Below are 26,836 nucleotides of genomic sequence, written 5' to 3' on the forward strand. Positions count from 1 at the left end.
CCGGATCTTGTTGCCCTTGTGCCTAGTGAAAGCGTTCCCTTGTGTGTTCCTAGCCTGTGTTCCAGACCTCCTGCCGTTGCCCCTGACTACGATCCTTGCTGCCTGCCCCGACCTTCTGCTACGTCCGACCTTGCTTTTGTCTACTCCCTTGTACCGCGCCTATCTTCAGCAGTCAGAGAGGTTGAGCCGTTGCTAGTGGATACGACCTGGTTACTACCGCCGCAGCAAGACCATCCCGCTTTGCGGCGGGCTCTGGTGAACACCAGTAGTAACTTAGAACCGGTCCACTAGCACGGTCCACGCCAATCCCTCTCTGGCACAGAGGATCCACCTCCTGCCAGCCGGCATCGTGACAGTAGATCCGGCCCTGGATCCCGCTGAAGTACCTCTGCCAGTTGTCGCCGACCTCACCACGGTGGTCGCCCAGCAGTCACAACAGATAGCGCAACAAGGCCACCAGCTGTCTCAACTGACCGTGATGCTACAGCAGCTACTACCACAGCTTCAGCAATCATCTCCTCCGCCAGCTCCTGCACCTCCTCCGCAGCGAGTGGCCGCTTCAGGCCTACGACTATCCTTGCCGGATAAATTTGATGGGGACTCTAAGTTTTGCCGTGGCTTTCTTTCACAATGTTCCCTGCACTTGGAGATGATGTCGGACCAGTTTCCTACTGAAAGGTCTAAGGTGGCTTTCGTAGTCAGCCTTCTGTCTGGAAAAGCTCTGTCATGGGCCACACCGCTCTGGGACCGCAATGACCCCGTCACTGCCTCTGTACACTCCTTCTTCTCGGAAATTCGTAGTGTCTTTGAGGAACCTGCCCGAGCCTCTTCTGCTGAGACTGCCCTGCTGAACCTGGTCCAGGGTAATTCTTCCGTTGGCGAGTACGCCATACAATTCCGTACTCTTGCTTCTGAACTATCCTGGAATAATGAGGCCCTCTGCGCGACCTTTAAAAAAGGCCTATCCAGCAACATTAAAGATGTTCTGGCCGCACGAGAAATTCCTGCTAATCTACATGAACTCATTCATCTTGCCACTCGCATTGACATGCGTTTTTCCGAAAGGCGTCAGGAGCTCCGCCAGGATATGGACTTTGTTCGCACGAGGCGTTTTTTCTCCCCGGCTCCTCTCTCCTCTGGTCCTCTGCAATCCGTTCCTGTGCCTCCCGCCGTGGAGGCTATGCAAGTTGACCGGTCTCGCCTGACACCTCAAGAGAGGACACGACGCCGCATGGAGAATCTCTGCCTGTACTGTGCCGGTACCGAACACTTCCTGAAGGATTGTCCTATCCGTCCTCCCCGCCTGGAAAGACGCACGCTGACTCCGCACAAAAGTGAGACAGTCCTTGATGTCAACTCTGCTTCTCCACGTCTTACTGTGCCTGTGCGGATATCTGCATCTACCTTCTCCTTCTCTACTATGGCCTTCTTGGATTCCGGATCTGCAGGAAACTTTATTTTGGCCTCTCTCATCAACAGGTTCAACATCCCGGTAACCAGTCTCGCCAGACCCCTCTACATCAATTGTGTTAACAATGAAAGATTGGACTGTACCATACGTTACCGCACGGAGCCCCTCCTAATGTGCATCGGACCTCATCATGAAAAAATTGAGTTTTTGGTCCAAATTGCACTTCCGAAATTCTCCTTGGACTACCGTGGCTTCAACGCCATTCCCCAACCCTGGATTGGTCCACAGGGGAGATCAAGAGCTGGGGTACCTCTTGTTTCAAGGAATGCCTTAAACCGGTTCCCAGTACTCCCTGCCGTGACCCTGTGGTTCCCCCTGTAACCGGTCTCCCTAAGGCCTATATGGACTATGCTGACGTATTTTGCAAGAAACAAGCTGAGACTCTACCTCCTCACAGGCCTTATGACTGTCCTATTGACCTCCTCCCGGGCACTACTCCACCCCGGGGCAGAATTTATCCTCTGTCCGCCCCAGAGACTCTTGCTATGTCTGAGTACATCCAGGAAAATTTAAAAAAGGGGTTTATCCGCAAATCCTCCTCTCCTGCCGGAGCTGGATTTTTCTTTGTGTCCAAAAAAGATGGCTCCCTACGTCCTTGCATTGACTACCGCGGACTTAATAAAATCACGGTAAAGAACCGCTACCATCTACCTCTTATCTCTGAACTCTTTGATCGCCTCCAAGGTGCCCACATCTTTACCAAACTGGACTTAAGAGGTGCTTATAATCTCATCCGCATCAGGGAGGGGGACGAATGGAAAACGGCATTTAACACTAGAGATGGACACTTTGAGTATCTGGTCATGCCCTTTGGCCTGTGCAACGCCCCTGCCGTCTTCCAAGACTTTGTTAATGAAATTTTTCGTGATCTCTTATATTCCTGTGTTGTTGTGTATCTGGACGATATTCTGATTTTTTCTGCCAACCTAGAAGAACACCGCCAGCATGTCCGCATGGTTCTTCAGAGACTTCGAGACAATCAACTTTATGCCAAAATGGAGAAATGTCTGTTTGAATGTCAATCTCTTCCTTTCCTAGGATACTTGGTCTCTGGCCAGGGACTACAAATGGACCCAGACAAACTCTCTGCCGTCTTAGATTGGCCACGCCCCTCCGGACTCCGTGCTATCCAACGTTTTTTGGGGTTCGCCAATTATTACAGACAATTTATTCCACATTTTTCCACCATTGTGGCTCCTATCGTGGCTTTAACCAAGAAGAATGCCAATCCTAAGTCATGGCCTCCTCAAGCGGAAGACGCCTTTAAACGGCTCAAGTCTGCCTTTTCTTCTGCTCCCGTGCTCTCCAGACCTGACCCATCTAAACCCTTCCTATTGGAGGTTGATGCCTCCTCAATAGGAGCTGGAGCGGTTCTTCTACAAAAAAATTCTTCTGGGCATGCTGTTACTTGTGGGTTTTTTTCTAGGACCTTCTCTCCGGCGGAGAGGAACTACTCCATCGGGGATCGAGAGCTACTGGCCATTAAATTAGCACTTGAGGAATGGAGGCATCTGCTGGAGGGATCAAAATTTCCAGTTATTATTTACACCGATCACAAGAATCTCTCCTATCTCCAGTCTGCCCAACGGCTGAACCCTCGCCAGGCCAGGTGGTCTCTGTTCTTTGCCCGGTTTAATTTTGAAATTCACTTTCGCCCTGCCGATAAGAACATTAGGGCCGATGCTCTCTCTCGTTCCTCGGATGCCTCGGAAGTAGAGCTCTCTCCGCAACACATCATTCCTCCTGACTGCCTGATCTCCACTTCTCCAGCCTCCATCAGGCAAACTCCTCCAGGGAAGACCTTCGTTTCTCCACGCCAACGCCTCGGAATCCTCAAATGGGGTCACTCCTCCCATCTCGCAGGCCATGCGGGCATCAAGAAATCCTTGCAACTCATCTCTCGTTTCTATTGGTGGCCGACTCTGGAAACGGATGTTGTTGATTTTGTGCGGGCCTGCACTGTCTGTGCCCGGGATAAGACTCCTCGCCAGAAGCCTGCTGGTCTTCTTCATCCTCTGCCTGTCCCCGAACAGCCTTGGTCTCTGATTGGTATGGACTTTATTACAGACTTACCCCCATCCCGTGGCAACACTGTTGTTTGGGTGGTCGTTGATCGATTTTCCAAGATGGCACATTTTATTCCTCTTCCTGGTCTTCCTTCAGCGCCTCAGTTGGCAAAACAATTTTTTGTACACATTTTTCGTCTTCACGGGTTGCCCACGCAGATCGTCTCGGATAGAGGCGTCCAATTCGTGTCAAAATTCTGGAGGGCTCTCTGTAAACAACTCAAGATTAAATTAAACTTTTCTTCTGCTTATCATCCTCAATCCAATGGGCAAGTAGAAAGAATTAACCAGGTCCTGGGTGATTATTTACGGCATTTTGTTTCCTCCCGCCAGGATGACTGGGCAGATCTTCTTCCATGGGCCGAATTCTCGTACAACTTCAGAGTCTCTGAATCTTCTTCCAAATCCCCATTTTTCGTGGTGTACGGCCGTCACCCTCTTCCCCCCCCTCCCTACTCCCTTGCCCTCTGGTTTGCCCGCTGTGGATGAAATAACTTGTGATCTTTCCACCATATGGAAAGAGACCCAAAATTCTCTCTTACAGGCTTCATCACGCATGAAGAAGTTTGCTGATAAGAAAAGAAGAGCTCCCCCCATTTTTTCTCCCGGAGACAAGGTATGGCTCTCCGCTAAATATGTCCGCTTCCGTGTTCCCAGCTACAAATTGGGACCACGCTATCTTGGTCCTTTCAAAATCTTGTGCCAAATTAATCCTGTCTCTTGCAAACTTCTTCTTCCTCCTTCTCTTCGTATTCCTAATGCCTTTCATGTCTCTCTTCTTAAACCACTCATCATCAACCGTTTCTCTCACAAACTTATTTCTCCTACTCCTGTCTCCGGTTCTTCAGACATCTTCTCCGTAAAGGAGATACTGGCCTCCAAAAAGGTCAGAGGAAAAACTTTTTTTTTTGTGGACTGGGAGGGCTGTGGTCCTGAAGAGAGATCCTGGGAACCTGAGGACAATATCCTAGATAAAAGTCTGGTCCTCAGGTTCTCAGGCTCTAAGAAGAGGGGGAGACCCAAGGGGGGGGTACTGTTACGCCGAGCGCTCCGGGTCCCCGCTCCTCCCCGGAGCGCTCGCAACATCCTCGCTACGGCAGCGCCCCGGTCAGATCCACTGACCGGGTGCGCTGCGATACCGCCTCCAGCCGGGATGCGATTCGCGATGCGGGTGGCGCCCGCTCGCGATGCGCACCCCGGCTTCCGTACCTGACTCGCTCTCCCTGGGTCCTGTCCCGGCGCGCGCGGCCCCGCTCCCTAGGGCGCGCGCGCGCCGGGTCTCTGCGATTTAAAGGGCCACTGCGCCACTGATTGGCGCAGTGGTTCCAATTAGTGTCTTCACCTGTGCACTCACTATGTATACCTCACTTCCCCTGCACTCCCTCGCCGGATCTTGTTGCCCTTGTGCCTAGTGAAAGCGTTCCCTTGTGTGTTCCTAGCCTGTGTTCCAGACCTCCTGCCGTTGCCCCTGACTACGATCCTTGCTGCCTGCCCCGACCTTCTGCTACGTCCGACCTTGCTTTTGTCTACTCCCTTGTACCGCGCCTATCTTCAGCAGTCAGAGAGGTTGAGCCGTTGCTAGTGGATACGACCTGGTTACTACCGCCGCAGCAAGACCATCCCGCTTTGCGGCGGGCTCTGGTGAACACCAGTAGTAACTTAGAACCGGTCCACTAGCACGGTCCACGCCAATCCCTCTCTGGCACAGAGGATCCACCTCCTGCCAGCCGGCATCGTGAAAATTGATAGCAGTACCAGAATTGTGGAAACCACCAATTTTTTGTAGCAGTAGCAAATAGGTTGCTGGTGGTAGTAGTAACAACAGCATTAGCAAGCAAAAGTTGTGCCTTTCTTCAAGGGGCTGTTTTGCAGAATAATAGAGCCATTGTGAACTGGTTAGCTCATTCTCGGTCAGCTCAAGAGGAGGAAGAGCCATGCTGAGCCAAGTGGATTCCTCATCATCTACACTTACATTGCACTGTGGAATTGTCCTTCCTAGATGGTATGTTCAATCACCTCTGTCTTTGCTTCCTTCCCCCATGGATAGCCACAAGCAGGACATTCATCCAGTACAGAAACTACACACTTGGCTGATAGAAGCTAGGGAAGTCCCAAATGCAATATATATATATATATATATATATATATATATATATATATATATATGAATATGCAAAGCAGCTCCTTACACCACCTTATTCAGGTAGTGTTCCCTAGTATCAGCTTAGCTCCTGTTAAGGAATATGAAAAGCTAATCAGGATTTATGCCAAGCCAGACTACTTCCCAAAAGGAAAGTTTCTACCCATCTGCAGACAGATGGTGATTGAAAGAGCTTTATTGTCCGTTCAGTCATTACAAGTCATACAATAAATTACAATCACACAAAGCATGACAGTACAATACACAGCAAAGGTTCCCTAAGCTATACATTGCACATCATGCTACTCTAACACTCTGCTCAATCCTGTAATAGAAAAGCACAAGAGATCGAACAACAAAACAATACAATCTGTGATCGGGGTGGGGGTGTGGGCAACTATGTGGGGGTGGGAAGGGGGCGGATCACAGGGCCAAACTGCTGGGCTATATCTTCAGGGAGACATGGGAGAAGGAGAGGGGTCTTCACTCCTCTTCTTCCTCATCAACGGCCGGGCTGTCCAAGATGGAATACTCTCTAAGCAGGCTCTTGATGAACCTGCGGCAGTCCCGGACGGACATGTTCTCCCTGTCGATCCCGAGGCGGTTCCTGGCAAGCCACACTGCGTCCTTAAAACAGTTCATAAGGCGCCAGGCCTCCTGGATGGCCTCCATGTCGTGGGTCCCAGGGAACAGACCGTAAAGCACCGAATGGTACGATAGGCAGCTCCTGGGTACAGAGTCTCTGAGTTCATGTTCCAGGGCGTCCAACAGACCCTGTGCAAAGGGGCACTGCCAAAACAGGTGAAAAGATGTTTCCTCCACGTAGGGGCACCGGGGGCAGTACCGGGTTGTGCACAGGTTGCGGGCATGCATGAATGTCCTGAGAGAGAGTCCTCCCTTAACGGCCATCCACGACAAGTCCTTGTGTCCATTGGTAAGCCGCTTTGAGGCCGGATGAGCTTGTAGATTGTCTTCAGCTTCCATAGGTCAGGTATCAGTCCTTCCAGCTGGTGCTCCCTCACAAACCGAACAACATCCCCATAGAACCAGGGAGTGTTCCAGTTGTAAGGGATGGAGCTGTCCCACTTGTCCCAGCCCAGCTGTCTCCAGAGGGGCATGAGAAACAAGCGAGACATGGACCTGCCCGCTGAGCCAGTCTTTTCAACAAGAGTCCGCTGTACGGTGACACATGCAAAGGAGGCCCTCAGCAGAGTGGGGATATCGGGTATTCCCTTCCCACCCTTGTGGGGCTCCTTGTACATCACAGTCCTCTTGACTCTGTCCATTTTGCCCCAGATGAAGCAAAACACTGTCCGGGTGATGGCCTTGCAAACGGTGGTATGGGGAGGCCAGACCTGTGCGGTATACTGGAGCACAGGCAAAACTTCACTCCGCAGGACAAGTGCCTTGCCTTCAATCAAGAGCTTTCTGGAGCTCCACAGTCCGATCTTAGAGTTCATCTTGCCTAGTCGGTCTTGCCAAGACTTAAGGGCCGCTACTTCCTTCCCGAACCAGACTCCAAGAATTTGGATGAAGTCCAGCTTAACAGTAAAGGGGAAGGGGGTGGAAGAAGCCAGGTGCCATTCCCCTAAGAGCATGGCCTCCGACTTCCCGCAGTTGACTTTTGCCCCGGAAGCTCTACCGAAGTCCTCGCAGGTCTGGACGAGTGCAGTCACTGAACGCTGGTCAGCGCAGAAGACGGTCACGTCGTCCATGTAGAGCGAGCACTTGACCTCGTAGCGATCTGGTCCTGGTGCGGTGATCCCTCTGATCTCTCCATTCTGCCGGATAGTCTCAGCGAAGAGCTCTATAACACAAGCAAAAAGAAGAGGTGAAAGAGGGCAGCCTTGTCTAACCCCGGAAAGGATGGGGAAGGGGTTAGTCTTCCAGCCATTCACCAACACCGTGCTGTAAATATCAAAATACATGACGTTAACAAAAGAGCAAAACATCTTCCCCAGACCTAGCCTGTGCAAAGCCCTGTCCATGAATGCATGGGAGACACGGTCAAATGCCTTCTCCTGATCTAAGCTGACCAGGGCGGCGCGGCCCCCACGGTCCTGGATGTAATGGACCGTGTCTCTCACAAGGGCAAGGCTGTCAGCAATCCTGCGACCAGGAATGCCGCAGGTCTGGTCCGGATGGACGATCTGCCCGATGACAGGTTTCAGCCTGTTGGCCAGCACCTTGGCGAGGATCTTGTAGTCCACGTTCAGGAGAGAGATGGGACGCCAGTTTTTCAGGTCACATCTCTCCCCCTTCCGCTTATACAAGATCGTGATCATCCTTTCCCTCAACGACGGAGGCATTCTGCCCCCCACCACCATCTCCTCGTACACCTTCAACAGGTCCGGACAGATCAGGTCACCCAGCGCTACATAGAGCTCGGCCGGGCTTAAAGGATTTAGCGGCAGAGAGCAGGGATCAACCACGTTAGTGATACCTGACAGGAACCTCTCGGCGGCTTCGGGGTCGGATGACTTGGGGGCGTAGAGGTTGCCGTAGAAGTCGGAGACGACCCCCACTATCTCCTTCTTGCCCCTCCTCATGTGTCCGGTCTCATCGCGTAGCTCAGTCAAGGGCGTGTGGCCAGCATGGAGCTTCCTGAAAAAGAGAGAGTTACACTTCTCACCCTTCTCCAGGTCTCCACCTTGGAACAAAAGACGATTCCCTTGGATTCCTCCTCAAAGTGCCTTTTCAAGCTCTTTTTGGTCTCCTCCAGCTCCTCCCTGACATCCCAGCCACACTGCAGACAGCTGTTTTGTGGTTTTTTTTTTTGCCACTTGTCAGTACAAAGCAGGGTGGTCTGGCTTGGCTGGGGTAAGAGGCCTGAGAGCAGCTAAAGGGGATGAGTATTTATCTCAGGGAGAGATTACCACTCCTGGTATGACAGAGCTTCATAAGGCCATTTTGCACTCCGCGGGCATTCTGGGTAGGGGAATCTGCAAATCAGCTCATTACACCACCTTATTCAGGTAGTGTTCCCTGGTATCAGCTTAGCTCCTGTTAAGGAATATGAAAAGCTAATCAAGATTTATGCCAAGCCAGACTACTTCCCAAAAGGAAAGTTTCTACCCATCTGCAGACAGCTGTTTCGTGGTTTTTGGCAACTCGTCAGTACAGAGCAGGGTGATCTGGCTTGGCTGGGCAGGTTCATCAAGAGCCTGCTTAGAGACTATTCCATCTTGGACAGCCCGGCCGTCGATGAGGAAGAAGAGGAGTGAAGATCCTTCTCCCATGTCTCCTTGAAGATACAGCCCAGCAGTTTGGCCCTGTGATCCGTCCCCTCCCCACCCCCCACATAGTCGCCCATACCCCCCACGCCCCACAGCCCACGCCCCTACTCCAATCACAGATTGTATTGTTTTGCTATTCGATCTCTTGTGCTTTTCTATTACAGGATTGAGCGGAGTGTTAGAGTAGCATGATGTGCGATGTATAGCTTAGGAAACCTTTGCTGTTTATTGTACTGTCATGCTTTGTGTGATTGTAATTTATTGTATGACTTGTAATGATTGAACGGACAATAAAGCTCTTTCAATCAAAAAAAAAACCACGAAACAGCTGTCTGCAGATGGGTAGAAACTTTCCTTTTGGGAAGTAGTCTGGCTTGGCATAAATCCTGATTAGCTTTTCATATTCCTTAACAGGAGCTAAGCTGATACCAGGTAACACTATCTGAATAAGGTGGTTTAATGAGCTGCTTTGCATATCTCCCCATCCAGAATGCCCGCGGAGTGCAAAATGGCCTTATGAAACTCTGTCATACCAGGAGTGGTAATCTCTGCCTGAGATAAATACTCATCCCCTTTATATGTATATATATATATATATATATATATAGAAAACAATGGCGCAGCACTCGAAAATTGCAAAAAAGTGTAAAAAATTTTATTCCTTCATGTCAAAATTCAAAGCGACGTTTCAGCTCCTCAATGGAGCTTTTTTCAAGCATGGTGATACAATGAACTATGGGGTTTCTTATACCCCGTGCAATCAATACATTCATCAAACAATTAATAGTGCAAATATCGTATATAACTCGTGAACAATACATAAATACAGTGAGTACAAAGTTATAAGAGTACATAAGTACATAAAAAAGTGCATAATACCCGTTTTATGGGAAGTTAAAAACAATGAGGCTTGAAACTGTACTGCTCCATATTAACAAGCAATTAAATATACAGCTGTATAACATACATAATTACAATATGCATAGAAAAAACAGGATAGATAGCTCACCCGCTCTGTGTTTGAAGATGGCGCCGTTAGCTTGTATACAAATGCACTGCGCCTGCGTGCAATACAGTATTCTAGGGCTTCCGGGACCTGTGATGTGTCATGTGATCAGACATCACATGATCGCTCCTCTGAGCCCAGCGATCACAGTGTAACGCCGGCCACAACACTCACATGGTCTAGGTTACCATAGTAACTAAATAAACAGTGTGGGAGATATAGAGCTACAAACCTATTGGCTGCAAGGCCCCTGGATATATCGCTATGTCTCCAGAGGCATCTTGCTGCACAGTATGTGTGCACACTGTTAACTGTGTGAATGCTGGACTAAATAAAGAATATGTGTTGTGTAAAAAAAAGGAAAAGGTGTTGTGTGAAGTGCTGATTGTGACCAAAACTAATTTACTGTGTACTCTATACTTAAACCACTCTGTGATAAAAATAATTTCTTAGGGACAAAAGATTTTTTATAGTGAAAAAAATAAAGAATAAATAAATAAATAATACTAATAATAATAAAAATACAAAATCACCCAAAAATGATAAAATGTAAGGAAAAAATACAAAATAAACTATAAATGAGTAAATAAAATAAATAAAATTACTCTGGAGGTTGGTAAAATGAGTCGGACCTTCTATATCCAGTGTAACATGGATGCACAGGACATCACAGTCATATCTTCCTAATATATTAGAAACTTTAACTCAAGAAAATAATTCTTCTTTATTCAAAAAAAACTCTTCATGATTTTTTTGCCCTGATTTTGAGGGGAACTCCCTGGTAAGTAGAACCACGAGTCCCGGCCCCCCTGAGAGGGTCAAGGACCCATAGTAAACGGGGAGAACTGATGTCAGAGACCCTAGTGAAAAGGCCCCATGACACCCGATCAACCCCCTACAACCTATTCAGGAGTGCGCCCGCTTTTCAGCAGCGCCCTGCCCCTCTTATGGCTTTTCCCTAATAGCAGTTGCGACAGGATGTCCTGGTACCCTGGTCTCCTATGGTCCCCCTATATAACCAACCTCCCAAGGGGGAATAAAGCATAATCCAAAAAAAATAAAAAATAAAAAAATAAAAATAATTAAGAAATAAATAGATAAATAAATAAAATTGTGTGAATGTGCATGTTGCTCAATGTAAATTTTTATTATTATAACTATACAAACAGAAATATAAAGGATTGCAGCTATCAGCTCCCACATATAATATTATTAATGCAATTTAGACAGTATTAAACAGAGCGAGTGGCGTCCTCCTTCACATGATATCCACTTAATTTCTTGTATCAAGATCTGCAACAACATCAAGAAATATAAAGATTAGTCATATTATCAAGTATCACCTTTAAATATGCTGAATTCAGGTCAACATTATCCAAGGGCTCAATTGTATGTGCCTTAAACAGCATTAAACTCCACATTAAGGCCATTAGGGCGTAGACAATTCAATTGGTGTATCCACCATAACTCTCTTTTTCGTAATAACGCTAATCTATCCCCCCCTCTTGCTGGGATGGGCACATGATCAATAGCCATAAACCTTAGTTCTCGTTCCCCATGGCCTTCTTCGCAAAAATGCTTTGAAACTGGCAAATCCAATCTGGATTTCCGAATACTATAGCGATGGTTGTTAATTCTCGTTTTGAGGCTCCATGTTGTTTGCCCAACGTAAAGTAACTTACATGGGCAGTACAACACATATATGACCCATGTGGAATCACAGGTGAGAAAATGTTTTAGTGTGTAGGCACGTTGTGTCACGGGATGGACAAAGACAGAACCTTTAACCATTGATGAACAGTTTACACAGGATAAACATGGAAATGAGCCTGATTTCGAGGCTCCAATCGTCATCTGTCTTAATCCACCTCCTGAACCAATATGAGATCTCACTAATCTATCTTTGAGATTTCTCGACCTTCTATAAGACATTAATGGATTAGAAGAGAATTCCTGCACATTTTTGAAGCCGCTTTTCAATATGTGCCAGTGTTTATTTATGATTCTGGAGATTTGTCCGCTGCACACGGAGTAGGTAGAGGTGAAGGGAATCCTAGTTTGTATTCTTTTAGGCCTGGTGACAAGTGTGGATTCTCTTGACATGTGTGACACTGTCTGTTTGTGTTTATCCACTATCCTCTTGGGATAGCCCCTATGCAAAAAGTCAGTAGTCATTTGTTTTAGTGACTGTTCCAATGCCGTATCGTCTTCAATCACCCTTCTCGCACGTAACATCTGACTGTACGGCAGGGACTCTATCATTCTGCGTGGATGACAACTCGTATGATGTAACAGTGTATTCTTGTCAGTTGGTTTGGAATAGAGATACGTATGTAATGTTCCTCTCTCATTGGTGACTAAAACATCTAGGAAACTCACACTCTCTGTGGACTGTACCATGGTGAACTGGATATTTAAGTCAATCGTGTTCAAAAATTGATGAAAAAGGTTGAGCTCATCCAAAGAGCCTTTCCATAGGAGGAAGATGTCGTCTATAAATCGCCACCACCCCAGACAATGTCTGAAGTGGTGGGATGAATAGACGACACCCTCCTCCATGGCTGTGACGTACAGGTTCGCATACATGGGCGCCACATTCGTCCCCATGGCGGTCCCAGTTAACTGTAAAAAAAATTGATCATCAAACAAAAAATAATTTTGTGTCAATATCAAAAAAAGTAGCTGTAACATAAAATCCTGGGCCGCCATGGAGTATGTGGATTTAGAAAGTGTGTCACGCACTGCGTCCATGCCGCGATCATGATTAATGGACGTGTATAAACTTATGATGTCAAATGAAACTAAAATCACATCAGAAGGAACTGTAATGTTTTGTATTTTCGTCAGAAAGTCACTGGTATCCCTGATGTAAGACCTAGCTGCAAAAACGAAGGGTCTAAGAACCCTATCAAGGAAGATAGATGCCCCACTTAATACTGAATTTCGTCCAGAGACGATAGGTCTCCCTGGGGGGTCGATTAAACATTTATGTATTTTAGGCAAGACATAAATTGAGGGAGTTACCGGATATTTAATCAGGAGAAACTCCCTCAACTTATTGTCTATCAATCCATCATTGAAGGCTTGTTCAACAATGTTGGAAAGTTTAATCATTATAGCCTGTTTTGGATCACTCTCAAGTTTCATATAAGTTCTTACATCAGATAATTGCCTCTGTATCTCGTGCTTGTACTTGATGGTGTCCATAACTACGACCCCCCCACCTTTGTCGGCGGGTTTAATTGTGAGGTCGCAGTTCTGGACAAGTTCATCAAGTGCCATTTTTTCCGCCTTAGAAAGGTTACACTGTCTAATACCAACAGTATCTACATTAGATTTCAATTGTTCTATATCATCCCTCACTAAGAGCATATAGGTTTCCAATGCATGTGGCGCCACCGCAGGATTAAAGGAGGAACGATTGAACAGACCAAAGCTGCTCAAACACAACTCCCGTCCGACAGGGCCATCACCACATCGATCCCCCAAATGCTCCTGTGAACTGAACCATATTTTCAATTTTAAACGTCTGAAAAAAGCCTGTAAATCACATTCAAAGGTAAACCAATCTGGACTGGTAATCGGACAAAATGACAAGCCCTTAGATAATAAAGACAGTTGAGCATCAGTCAGTTGAATAGATGAAATATTTACCACAGTTTCAGGCGAGCTTATGTCTTTTTCTTCTGTTGTCGGGCAAATTGAATCTTGCCTTGTTTCTGGCTTCTGGTTTTTGCGGCCCCTGTGTCTCCTGCGCCCACCCCTTCGGGTTGGTTTCTTGTAGAAATGTTGGGAGGAGAATCCTCCATTAGTCCGTCCTTCACTAAAAAAGAAGATTGATCAATAACATGTTCATGTTGAGTCTTATTTTTTCTCCCACGTCTAGGTGTTGTTCCTTGTGTGTTGCCATTGTTGTATTCATTATAGTTCCAAGTGTATACACGACCTCTGTTGTAATCCCCTAGATCTCTATGCCACTTTTTCTTTTTAATGTCCATGGTATCATTCTTAAATTTTTCCAAAAAACCTTTGGTTTTTTCCATGTAAGCACCAAGCTCCTCTCCTGACAACATGGTTCCCAGATTCATCTCAACTTCTCTTAATTTCTCCTTGGCAGCACACAAATCCTTTTGCAAAAAATCCAAATTAAGTAAAATAATGTCCAAAGCATACCGGTCAGAAATTGATTCAAACATCTTTTTAAACTCCAGATTCTCTGAGAAAACTGTAGGCCTTAACCGTGACCGCATACCTCTGGGTATCCTTTTGCATTTGTAATATTCGCCCAAAGTCACTAAATGTAGCTCCAACATAATAACTCTCCTGGATTCATACTCGAAATTTCTTTTCACATCAACAATAGCAGGTACTGCTAGAAAGGCAGCATCACCCTTTACGCCATTCAGAATCCTGTTAACTTCTCCTTCAGCATATGATGAGACATGAGGTATAACTTCATTTAAATCACCCTCCATAATTGACTGTGTGCCAGCAAACAAATCATAGACATATATTCAAAAACAATGCAGCACTACTTCACCATTAGATGTCCGGTGCCAGCGCCCTGACTCGATCAAAGTCCATGTAATAGAAAACAATGGCGCAGCACTCGAAAATTGCAAAAAAGTGTAAAAAATTTTATTCCTTCATGTCAAAATTCAAAGCGACGTTTCAGCTCCTCAATGGAGCTTTTTTCAAGCATGGTGATACAATGAACTATGGGGTTTCTTATACCCCGTGCAATCAATACATTCATCAAACAATTAATAGTGCAAATATCGTATATAACTCGTGAACAATACATAAATACAGTGAGTACAAAGTTATAAGAGTACATAAGTACATAAAAAAGTGCATAATACCCGTTTTATGGGAAGTTAAAAACAATGAGGCTTGAAACTGTACTGCTCCATATTAACAAGCAATTAAATATACAGCTGTATAACATACATAATTACAATATGCATAGAAAAAACAGGATAGATAGCTCACCCGCTCTGTGTTTGAAGATGGCGCCGTTAGCTTGTATACAAATGCACTGCGCCTGCGTGCAATACAGTATTCTAGGGCTTCCGGGACCTGTGATGTGTCATGTGATCAGACATCACATGATCGCTCCTCTGAGCCCAGCGATCACAGTGTAACGCCGGCCACAACACTCACATGGTCTAGGTTACCATAGTAACTAAATAAACAGTGTGGGAGATATAGAGCTACAAACCTATTGGCTGCAAGGCCCCTGGATATATCGCTATGTCTCCAGAGGCATCTTGCTGCACAGTATGTGTGCACACTGTTAACTGTGTGAATGCTGGACTAAATAAAGAATATGTGTTGTGTAAAAAAAAGGAAAAGGTGTTGTGTGAAGTGCTGATTGTGACCAAAACTAATTTACTGTGTACTCTATACTTAAACCACTCTGTGATAAAAATAATTTCTTAGGGACAAAAGATTTTTTATAGTGAAAAAAATAAAGAATAAATAAATAAATAATACTAATAATAATAAAAATACAAAATCACCCAAAAATGATAAAATGTAAGGAAAAAATACAAAATAAACTATAAATGAGTAAATAAAATAAATAAAATTACTCTGGAGGTTGGTAAAATGAGTCGGACCTTCTATATCCAGTGTAACATGGATGCACAGGACATCACAGTCATATCTTCCTAATATATTAGAAACTTTAACTCAAGAAAATAATTCTTCTTTATTCAAAAAAAACTCTTCATGATTTTTTTGCCCTGATTTTGAGGGGAACTCCCTGGTAAGTAGAACCACGAGTCCCGGCCCCCCTGAGAGGGTCAAGGACCCATAGTAAACGGGGAGAACTGATGTCAGAGACCCTAGTGAAAAGGCCCCATGACACCCGATCAACCCCCTACAACCTATTCAGGAGTGCGCCCGCTTTTCAGCAGCGCCCTGCCCCTCTTATGGCTTTTCCCTAATAGCAGTTGCGACAGGATGTCCTGGTACCCTGGTCTCCTATGGTCCCCCTATATAACCAACCTCCCAAGGGGGAATAAAGCATAATCCAAAAAAAATAAAAAATAAAAAAATAAAAATAATTAAGAAATAAATAGATAAATAAATAAAATTGTGTGAATGTGCATGTTGCTCAATGTAAATTTTTATTATTATAACTATACAAACAAAAATATAAAGGATTGCAGCTATCAGCTCCCACATATAATATTATTAATGCAATTTAGACAGTATTAAACAGAGCGAGTGGCGTCCTCCTTCACATGATATCCACTTAATTTCTTGTATCAAGATCTGCAACAACATCAAGAAATATAAAGATTAGTCATATTATCAAGTATCACCTTTAAATATGCTGAATTCAGGTCAACATTATCCAAGGGCTCAATTGTATGTGCCTTAAACAGCATTAAACTCCACATTAAGGCCATTAGGGCGTAGACAATTCAATTGGTGTATCCACCATAACTCTCTTTTTCGTAATAACGCTAATCTATCCCCCCCTCTTGCTGGGATGGGCACATGATCAATAGCCATAAACCTTAGTTCTCGTTCCCCATGGCCTTCTTCGCAAAAATGCTTTGAAACTGGCAAATCCAATCTGGATTTCCGAATACTATAGCGATGGTTGTTAATTCTCGTTTTGAGGCTCCATGTTGTTTGCCCAACGTAAAGTAACTTACATGGGCAGTACAACACATATATGACCCATGTGGAATCACAGGTGAGAAAATGTTTTAGTGTGTAGGCACGTTGTGTCACGGGATGGACAAAGACAGAACCTTTAACCATTGATGAACAGTTTACACAGGATAAACATGGAAATGAGCCTGATTTCGAGGCTCCAATCGTCATCTGTCTTAATCCACCTCCTGAACCAATATGAGATCTCACTAATCTATCTTTGAGATTTCTCGACCTTCTATAAGACATTAATGGATTAGAAGAGAATTCCTGCACATTTTTGAAGCCGCTTTTCAATATGTGCCAGTGTTTATTTATGATTCTGGAGATTTGTCCGCTGCACACGGAGTAGGTAGAGGTGAAGGGAATCCTAGTTTGTATTCTTTTAGGCCTGGTGACAAGTGTGGATTCTCTTGACATGTGTGACACTGTCTGTTTGTGTTTATCCACTATCCTCTTGGGATAGCCCCTATGCAAAAAGTCAGTAGTCATTTGTTTTAGTGACTGTTCCAATGCCGTATCGTCTTCAATCACCCTTCTCGCACGTAACATCTGACTGTACGGCAGGGACTCTATCATTCTGCGTGGATGACAACTCGTATAATGTAACAGTGTATTCTTGTCAGTTGGTTTGGAATAGAGATACGTATGTAATGTTCCTCTCTCATTGGTGACTAAAACATCTAGGAAACTCACACTCTCTGTGGACTGTACCATGGTGAACTGGATATTTAAGTCAATCGTGTTCAAAAATTGATGAAAAAGGTTGAGCTCATCCAAAGAGCCTTTCCATAGGAGGAAGATGTCGTCTATAAATCGCCACCACCCCAGACAATGTCTGAAGTGGTGGGATGAATAGACGACACCCTCCTCCATGGCTGTGACGTACAGGTTCGCATACATGGGCGCCACATTCGTCCCCATGGCGGTCCCAGTTAACTGTAAAAAAAATTGATCATCAAACAAAAAATAATTTTGTGTCAATATCAAAAAAAGTAGCTGTAACATAAAATCCTGGGCCGCCATGGAGTATGTGGATTTAGAAAGTGTGTCACGCACTGCGTCCATGCCGCGATCATGATTAATGGACGTGTATAAACTTATGATGTCAAATGAAACTAAAATCACATCAGAAGGAACTGTAATGTTTTGTATTTTCGTCAGAAAGTCACTGGTATCCCTGATGTAAGACCTAGCTGCAAAAACGAAGGGTCTAAGAACCCTATCAAGGAAGATAGATGCCCCACTTAATACTGAATTTCGTCCAGAGACGATAGGTCTCCCTGGGGGGTCGATTAAACATTTATGTATTTTAGGCAAGACATAAATTGAGGGAGTTACCGGATATTTAATCAGGAGAAACTCCCTCAACTTATTGTCTATCAATCCATCATTGAAGGCTTGTTCAACAATGTTGGAAAGTTTAATCATTATAGCCTGTTTTGGATCACTCTCAAGTTTCATATAAGTTCTTACATCAGATAATTGCCTCTGTATCTCGTGCTTGTACTTGATGGTGTCCATAACTACGACCCCCCCACCTTTGTCGGCGGGTTTAATTGTGAGGTCGCAGTTCTGGACAAGTTCATCAAGTGCCATTTTTTCCGCCTTAGAAAGGTTACACTGTCTAATACCAACAGTATCTACATTAGATTTCAATTGTTCTATATCATCCCTCACTAAGAGCATATAGGTTTCCAATGCATGTGGCGCCACCGCAGGATTAAAGGAGGAACGATTGAACAGACCAAAGCTGCTCAAACACAACTCCCGTCCGACAGGGCCATCACCACATCGATCCCCCAAATGCTCCTGTGAACTGAACCATATTTTCAATTTTAAACGTCTGAAAAAAGCCTGTAAATCACATTCAAAGGTAAACCAATCTGGACTGGTAATCGGACAAAATGACAAGCCCTTAGATAATAAAGACAGTTGAGCATCAGTCAGTTGAATAGATGAAATATTTACCACAGTTTCAGGCGAGCTTATGTCTTTTTCTTCTGTTGTCGGGCAAATTGAATCTTGCCTTGTTTCTGGCTTCTGGTTTTTGCGGCCCCTGTGTCTCCTGCGCCCACCCCTTCGGGTTGGTTTCTTGTAGAAATGTTGGGAGGAGAATCCTCCATTAGTCCGTCCTTCACTAAAAAAGAAGATTGATCAATAACATGTTCATGTTGAGTCTTATTTTTTCTCCCACGTCTAGGTGTTGTTCCTTGTGTGTTGCCATTGTTGTATTCATTATAGTTCCAAGTGTATACACGACCTCTGTTGTAATCCCCTAGATCTCTATGCCACTTTTTCTTTTTAATGTCCATGGTATCATTCTTAAATTTTTCCAAAAAACCTTTGGTTTTTTCCATGTAAGCACCAAGCTCCTCTCCTGACAACATGGTTCCCAGATTCATCTCAACTTCTCTTAATTTCTCCTTGGCAGCACACAAATCCTTTTGCAAAAAATCCAAATTAAGTAAAATAATGTCCAAAGCATACCGGTCAGAAATTGATTCAAACATCTTTTTAAACTCCAGATTCTCTGAGAAAACTGTAGGCCTTAACCGTGACCGCATCCCTCTGGGTATCCTTTTGCATTTGTAATATTCGCCCAAAGTCACTAAATGTAGCTCCAACATAATAACTCTCCTGGATTCATACTCGAAATTTCTTTTCACATCAACAATAGCAGGTACTGCTAGAAAGGCAGCATCACCCTTTACGCCATTCAGAATCCTGTTAACTTCTCCTTCAGCATATGATGAGACATGAGGTATAACTTCATTTAAATCACCCTCCATAATTGACTGTGTGCCAGCAAACAAATCATAGACATATATTCAAAAACAATGCAGCACTACTTCACCATTAGATGTCCGGTGCCAGCGCCCTGACTCGATCAAAGTCCATGTAATAGAAAACAATGGCGCAGCACTCGAAAATTGCAAAAAAGTGTAAAAAATTTTATTCCTTCATGTCAAAATTCAAAGCGACGTTTCAGCTCCTCAATGGAGCTTTTTTCAAGCATGGTGATACAATGAACTATGGGGTTTCTTATACCCCGTGCAATCAATACATTCATCAAACAATTAATAGTGCAAATATCGTATATAACTCGTGAACAATACATAAATACAGTGAGTACAAAGTTATAAGAGTACATAAGTACATAAAAAAGTGCATAATACCCGTTTTATGGGAAGTTAAAAACAATGAGGCTTGAAACTGTACTGCTCCATATTAACAAGCAATTAAATATACAGCTGTATAACATACATAATTACAATATGCATAGAAAAAACAGGATAGATAGCTCACCCGCTCTGTGTTTGAAGATGGCGCCGTTAGCTTGTATACAAATGCACTGCGCCTGCGTGCAATACAGTATTCTAGGGCTTCCGGGACCTGTGATGTGTCATGTGATCAGACATCACATGATCGCTCCTCTGAGCCCAGCGATCACAGTGTAACGCCGGCCACAACACTCACATGGTCTAGGTTACCATAGTAACTAAATAAACAGTGTGGGAGATATAGAGCTACAAACCTATTGGCTGCAAGGCCCCTGGATATATCGCTATGTCTCCAGAGGCATCTTGCTGCACAGTATGTGTGCACACTGTTAACTGTGTGAATGCTGGACTAAATAAAGAATATGTGTTGTGTAAAAAAAAGGAAAAGGTGTTGTGTGAAGTGCTGATTGTGACCAAAACTAATTTACTGTGTACTCTATACTTAAACCACTCTGTGATAAAAATAATTTCTTAGGGACAAAAGATTTTTTATAGTGAAAAAAATAAAGAATAAATAAATAAATAATACTAATAATAATAAAAATACAAAATCACCCAAAAATGATAAAATGTAAGGAAAAAATACAAAATAAACTATAAATGAGTAAATAAAATAAATAAAATTACTCTGGAGGTTGGTAAAATGAGTCGGACCTTCTATATCCAGTGTAACATGGATGCACAGGACATCACAGTCATATCTTCCTAATATATTAGAAACTTTAACTCAAGAAAATAATTCTTCTTTATTCAAAAAAAACGGGCGCACTCCTGAATAGGTTGTAGGGGGTTGATCGGGTGTCATGGGGCCTTTTCACTAGGGTCTCTGACATCAGTTCTCCCCGTTTACTATGGGTCCTTGACCCTCTCAGGGGGGCCGGGACTCGTGGTTCTACTTACCAGGGAGTTCCCCTCAAAATCAGGGCAAAAAAATCATGAAGAGTTTTTTTTGAATAAAGAAGAATTATTTTCTTGAGTTAAAGTTTCTAATATATTAGGAAGATATGACTGTGATGTCCTGTGCATCCATGTTACACTGGATATAGAAGGTCCGACTCATTTTACCAACCTCCAGAGTAATTTTATTTATTTTATTTACTCATTTATAGTTTATTTTGTATTTTTTCCTTACATTTTATCATTTTTGGGTGATTTTGTATTTTTATTATTATTAGTATTATTTATTTATTTATTCTTTATTTTTTTCACTATAAAAAATCTTTTGTCCCTAAGAAATTATTTTTATCACAGAGTGGTTTAAGTATAGAGTACACAGTAAATTAGTTTTGGTCACAATCAGCACTTCACACAACACCTTTTCCTTTTTTTTACACAACACATATTCTTTATTTAGTCCAGCATTCACACAGTTAACAGTGTGCACACATACTGTGCAGCAAGATGCCTCTGGAGACATAGCGATATATCCAGGGGCCTTGCAGCCAATAGGTTTGTAGCTCTATATCTCCCACACTGTTTATTTAGTTACTATGGTAACCTAGACCATGTGAGTGTTGTGGCCGGCGTTACACTGTGATCGCTGGGCTCAGAGGAGCGATCATGTGATGTCTGATCACATGACACATCACAGGTCCCGGAAGCCCTAGAATACTGTATTGCACGCAGGCGCAGTGCATTTGTATACAAGCTAACGGCGCCATCTTCAAACACAGAGCGGGTGAGCTATCTATCCTGTTTTTTCTATGCATATTGTAATTATGTATGTTATACAGCTGTATATTTAATTGCTTGTTAATATGGAGCAGTACAGTTTCAAGCCTCATTGTTTTTAACTTCCCATAAAACGGGTATTATGCACTTTTTTATGTACTTATGTACTCTTATAACTTTGTACTCACTGTATTTATGTATTGTTCACGAGTTATATACGATATTTGCACTATTAATTGTTTGATGAATGTATTGATTGCACGGGGTATAAGAAACCCCATAGTTCATTGTATCACCATGCTTGAAAAAAGCTCCATTGAGGAGCTGAAACGTCGCTTTGAATTTTGACATGAAGGAATAAAATTTTTTACACTTTTTTGCAATTTTCGAGTGCTGCGCCATTGTTTTCTATTACATGGACTTTGATCGAGTCAGGGCGCTGGCACCGGACATCTAATGGTGAAGTAGTGCTGCATTGTTTTTGAATATATGTCTATGATTTGTTTGCTGGCACACAGTCAATTATGGAGGGTGATTTAAATGAAGTTATACCTCATGTCTCATCATATGCTGAAGGAGAAGTTAACAGGATTCTGAATGGCGTAAAGGGTGATGCTGCCTTTCTAGCAGTACCTGCTATTGTTGATGTGAAAAGAAATTTCGAGTATGAATCCAGGAGAGTTATTATGTTGGAGCTACATTTAGTGACTTTGGGCGAATATTACAAATGCAAAAGGATACCCAGAGGTATGCGGTCACGGTTAAGGCCTACAGTTTTCTCAGAGAATCTGGAGTTTAAAAAGATGTTTGAATCAATTTCTGACCGGTATGCTTTGGACATTATTTTACTTAATTTGGATTTTTTGCAAAAGGATTTGTGTGCTGCCAAGGAGAAATTAAGAGAAGTTGAGATGAATCTGGGAACCATGTTGTCAGGAGAGGAGCTTGGTGCTTACATGGAAAAAACCAAAGGTTTTTTGGAAAAATTTAAGAATGATACCATGGACATTAAAAAGAAAAAGTGGCATAGAGATCTAGGGGATTACAACAGAGGTCGTGTATACACTTGGAACTATAATGAATACAACAATGGCAACACACAAGGAACAACACCTAGACGTGGGAGAAAAAATAAGACTCAACATGAACATGTTATTGATCAATCTTCTTTTTTAGTGAAGGACGGACTAATGGAGGATTCTCCTCCCAACATTTCTACAAGAAACCAACCCGAAGGGGTGGGCGCAGGAGACACAGGGGCCGCAAAAACCAGAAGCCAGAAACAAGGCAAGATTCAATTTGCCCGACAACAGAAGAAAAAGACATAAGCTCGCCTGAAACTGTGGTAAATATTTCATCTATTCAACTGACTGATGCTCAACTGTCTTTATTATCTAAGGGCTTGTCATTTTGTCCGATTACCAGTCCAGATTGGTTTACCTTTGAATGTGATTTACAGGCTTTTTTCAGACGTTTAAAATTGAAAATATGGTTCAGTTCACAGGAGCATTTGGGGGATCGATGTGGTGATGGCCCTGTCGGACGGGAGTTGTGTTTGAGCAGCTTTGGTCTGTTCAATCGTTCCTCCTTTAATCCTGCGGTGGCGCCACATGCATTGGAAACCTATATGCTCTTAGTGAGGGATGATATAGAACAATTGAAATCTAATGTAGATACTGTTGGTATTAGACAGTGTAACCTTTCTAAGGCGGAAAAAATGGCACTTGATGAACTTGTCCAGAACTGCGACCTCACAATTAAACCCGCCGACAAAGGTGGGGGGGTCGTAGTTATGGACACCATCAAGTACAAGCACGAGATACAGAGGCAATTATCTGATGTAAGAACTTATATGAAACTTGAGAGTGATCCAAAACAGGCTATAATGATTAAACTTTCCAACATTGTTGAACAAGCCTTCAATGATGGATTGATAGACAATAAGTTGAGGGAGTTTCTCCTGATTAAATATCCGGTAACTCCCTCAATTTATGTCTTGCCTAAAATACATAAATGTTTAATCGACCCCCCAGGGAGACCTATCGTCTCTGGACGAAATTCAGTATTAAGTGGGGCATCTATCTTCCTTGATAGGGTTCTTAGACCCTTCGTTTTTGCAGCTAGGTCTTACATCAGGGATACCAGTGACTTTCTGACGAAAATACAAAACATTACAGTTCCTTCTGATGTGATTTTAGTTTCATTTGACATCATAAGTTTATACACGTCCATTAATCATGATCGCGGCATGGACGCAGTGCGTGACACACTTTCTAAATCCACATACTCCATGGCGGCCCAGGATTTTATGTTACAGCTACTTTTTTTGATATTGACACAAAATTATTTTTTGTTTGATGATCAATTTTTTTTACAGTTAACTGGGACCGCCATGGGGACGAATGTGGCGCCCATGTATGCGAACCTGTACGTCACAGCCATGGAGGAGGGTGTCGTCTATTCATCCCACCACTTCAGACATTGTCTGGGGTGGTGGCGATTTATAGACGACATCTTCCTCCTATGGAAAGGCTCTTTGGATGAGCTCAACCTTTTTCATCAATTTTTGAACACGATTGACTTAAATATCCAGTTCACCATGGTACAGTCCACAGAGAGTGTGAGTTTCCTAGATGTTTTAGTCACCAATGAGAGAGGAACATTACATACGTATCTCTATTCCAAACCAACTGACAAGAATACACTGTTACATTATACGAGTTGTCATCCACGCAGAATGATAGAGTCCCTGCCGTACAGTCAGATGTTACGTGCGAGAAGGGTGATTGAAGACGATACGGCATTGGAACAGTCACTAAAACAAATGACTACTGACTTTTTGCATAGGGGCTATCCCAAGAGGATAGTGGATAAACACAAACAGACAGTGTCACACATGTCAAGAGAATCCACACTTGTCACCAGGCCTAAAAGAATACAAACTAGGATTCCCTTCACCTCTACCTACTCCGTGTGCAGCGGACAAATCTCCAGAATCATAAATAAACACTGGCACATATTGAAAAGCGGCTTCAAAAATGTGCAGGAATTCTCTTCTAATCCATTAATGTCTTATAGAAGGTCGAGAAATCTCAAAGATAGATTAGTGAGATCTCATATTGGTTCAGGAGGTGGATTAAGACAGATGACGATTGGAGCCTCGAAATCAGGCTCATTTCCATGTTTATCCTGTGTAAACTGTTCATCAATGGTTAAAGGTTCTGTCTTTGTCCATCCCGTGACACAACGTGCCTACACACTAAAACATTTTCTCACCTGTGATTCCACATGGGTCATATATGTGTTGTACTGCCCATGTAAGTTACTTTACGTTGGGCAAACAACATGGAGCCTCAAAACGAGAATTAACAACCATCGCTATAGTATTCGGAAATCCAGATTGGATTTGCCAGTTTCAAAGCAATTTTGCGAAGAAGGCCATGGGGAACGAGAACTAAGGTTTATGGCTATTGATCATGTGCCCATCCCAGCAAGAGGGGGGGATAGATTAGCGTTATTACGAAAAAGAGAGTTATGGTGGATACACCAATTGAATTGTCTACGCCCTAATGGCCTTAATGTGGAGTTTAATGCTGTTTAAGGCACATACAATTGAGCCCTTGGATAATGTTGACCTGAATTCAGCATATTTAAAGGTGATACTTGATAATATGACTAATCTTTATATTTCTTGATGTTGTTGCAGATCTTGATACAAGAAATTAAGTGGATATCATGTGAAGGAGGACGCCACTCGCTCTGTTTAATACTGTCTAAATTGCATTAATAATATTATATGTGGGAGCTGATAGCTGCAATCCTTTATATTTTTGTTTGTATAGTTATAATAATAAAAATTTACATTGAGCAACATGCACATTCACACAATTTTATTTATTTATCTATTTATTTCTTAATTATTTTTATTTTTTTATTTTTTATTTTTTTTTGGATTATGCTTTATTCCCCCTTGGGAGGTTGGTTATATAGGGGGACCATAGGAGACCAGGGTACCAGGACATCCTGTCGCAACTGCTATTAGGGAAAAGCCATAAGAGGGGCAGGGCGCTGCTGAAAAGCGGGCGCACTCCTGAATAGGTTGTAGGGGGTTGATCGGGTGTCATGGGGCCTTTTCACTAGGGTCTCTGACATCAGTTCTCCCCGTTTACTATGGGTCCTTGACCCTCTCAGGGGGGCCGGGACTCGTGGTTCTACTTACCAGGGAGTTCCCCTCAAAATCAGGGCAAAAAAATCATGAAGAGTTTTTTTTGAATAAAGAAGAATTATTTTCTTGAGTTAAAGTTTCTAATATATTAGGAAGATATGACTGTGATGTCCTGTGCATCCATGTTACACTGGATATAGAAGGTCCGACTCATTTTACCAACCTCCAGAGTAATTTTATTTATTTTATTTACTCATTTATAGTTTATTTTGTATTTTTTCCTTACATTTTATCATTTTTGGGTGATTTTGTATTTTTATTATTATTAGTATTATTTATTTATTTATTCTTTATTTTTTTCACTATAAAAAATCTTTTGTCCCTAAGAAATTATTTTTATCACAGAGTGGTTTAAGTATAGAGTACACAGTAAATTAGTTTTGGTCACAATCAGCACTTCACACAACACCTTTTCCTTTTTTTTACACAACACATATTCTTTATTTAGTCCAGCATTCACACAGTTAACAGTGTGCACACATACTGTGCAGCAAGATGCCTCTGGAGACATAGCGATATATCCAGGGGCCTTGCAGCCAATAGGTTTGTAGCTCTATATCTCCCACACTGTTTATTTAGTTACTATGGTAACCTAGACCATGTGAGTGTTGTGGCCGGCGTTACACTGTGATCGCTGGGCTCAGAGGAGCGATCATGTGATGTCTGATCACATGACACATCACAGGTCCCGGAAGCCCTAGAATACTGTATTGCACGCAGGCGCAGTGCATTTGTATACAAGCTAACGGCGCCATCTTCAAACACAGAGCGGGTGAGCTATCTATCCTGTTTTTTCTATGCATATTGTAATTATGTATGTTATACAGCTGTATATTTAATTGCTTGTTAATATGGAGCAGTACAGTTTCAAGCCTCATTGTTTTTAACTTCCCATAAAACGGGTATTATGCACTTTTTTATGTACTTATGTACTCTTATAACTTTGTACTCACTGTATTTATGTATTGTTCACGAGTTATATACGATATTTGCACTATTAATTGTTTGATGAATGTATTGATTGCACGGGGTATAAGAAACCCCATAGTTCATTGTATCACCATG

The 26,836-nt window shown here is 43.1% G+C and overlaps 2 protein-coding genes across 2 annotated transcripts; one reads left to right on the forward strand and one right to left on the reverse strand.

Annotated features, from left to right (window-relative positions):
* Window positions 1-9,748: 9,748 nt before the first annotated feature.
* Window positions 9,749-14,618, reverse strand: LOC130368891 (uncharacterized). Its single transcript, XM_056573267.1, has 2 exons — window positions 13,574-14,618; window positions 9,749-11,212 (listed from the first exon to the last, which is right to left on the reverse strand). Exon 1 carries the CDS (start codon window positions 14,392-14,394, stop codon window positions 13,591-13,593), a length of 804 nt encoding a protein of 267 aa, XP_056429242.1. The 5' UTR covers window positions 14,395-14,618; the 3' UTR covers window positions 9,749-11,212; window positions 13,574-13,590.
* A 7,228-nt stretch (window positions 14,619-21,846) lies between these two features.
* Window positions 21,847-25,351, forward strand: LOC130368892 (uncharacterized). Its single transcript, XM_056573268.1, has 2 exons — window positions 21,847-22,891; window positions 25,253-25,351. Exon 1 carries the CDS (start codon window positions 22,071-22,073, stop codon window positions 22,872-22,874), a length of 804 nt encoding a protein of 267 aa, XP_056429243.1. The 5' UTR covers window positions 21,847-22,070; the 3' UTR covers window positions 22,875-22,891; window positions 25,253-25,351.
* The last annotated feature ends 1,485 nt before the right edge of the window (window positions 25,352-26,836 follow it).

Source organism: Hyla sarda, chromosome 4, assembly GCF_029499605.1.
Source record: "Hyla sarda isolate aHylSar1 chromosome 4, aHylSar1.hap1, whole genome shotgun sequence".
In the NCBI taxonomy this organism is placed as follows: domain Eukaryota; kingdom Metazoa; phylum Chordata; class Amphibia; order Anura; family Hylidae; genus Hyla; species Hyla sarda.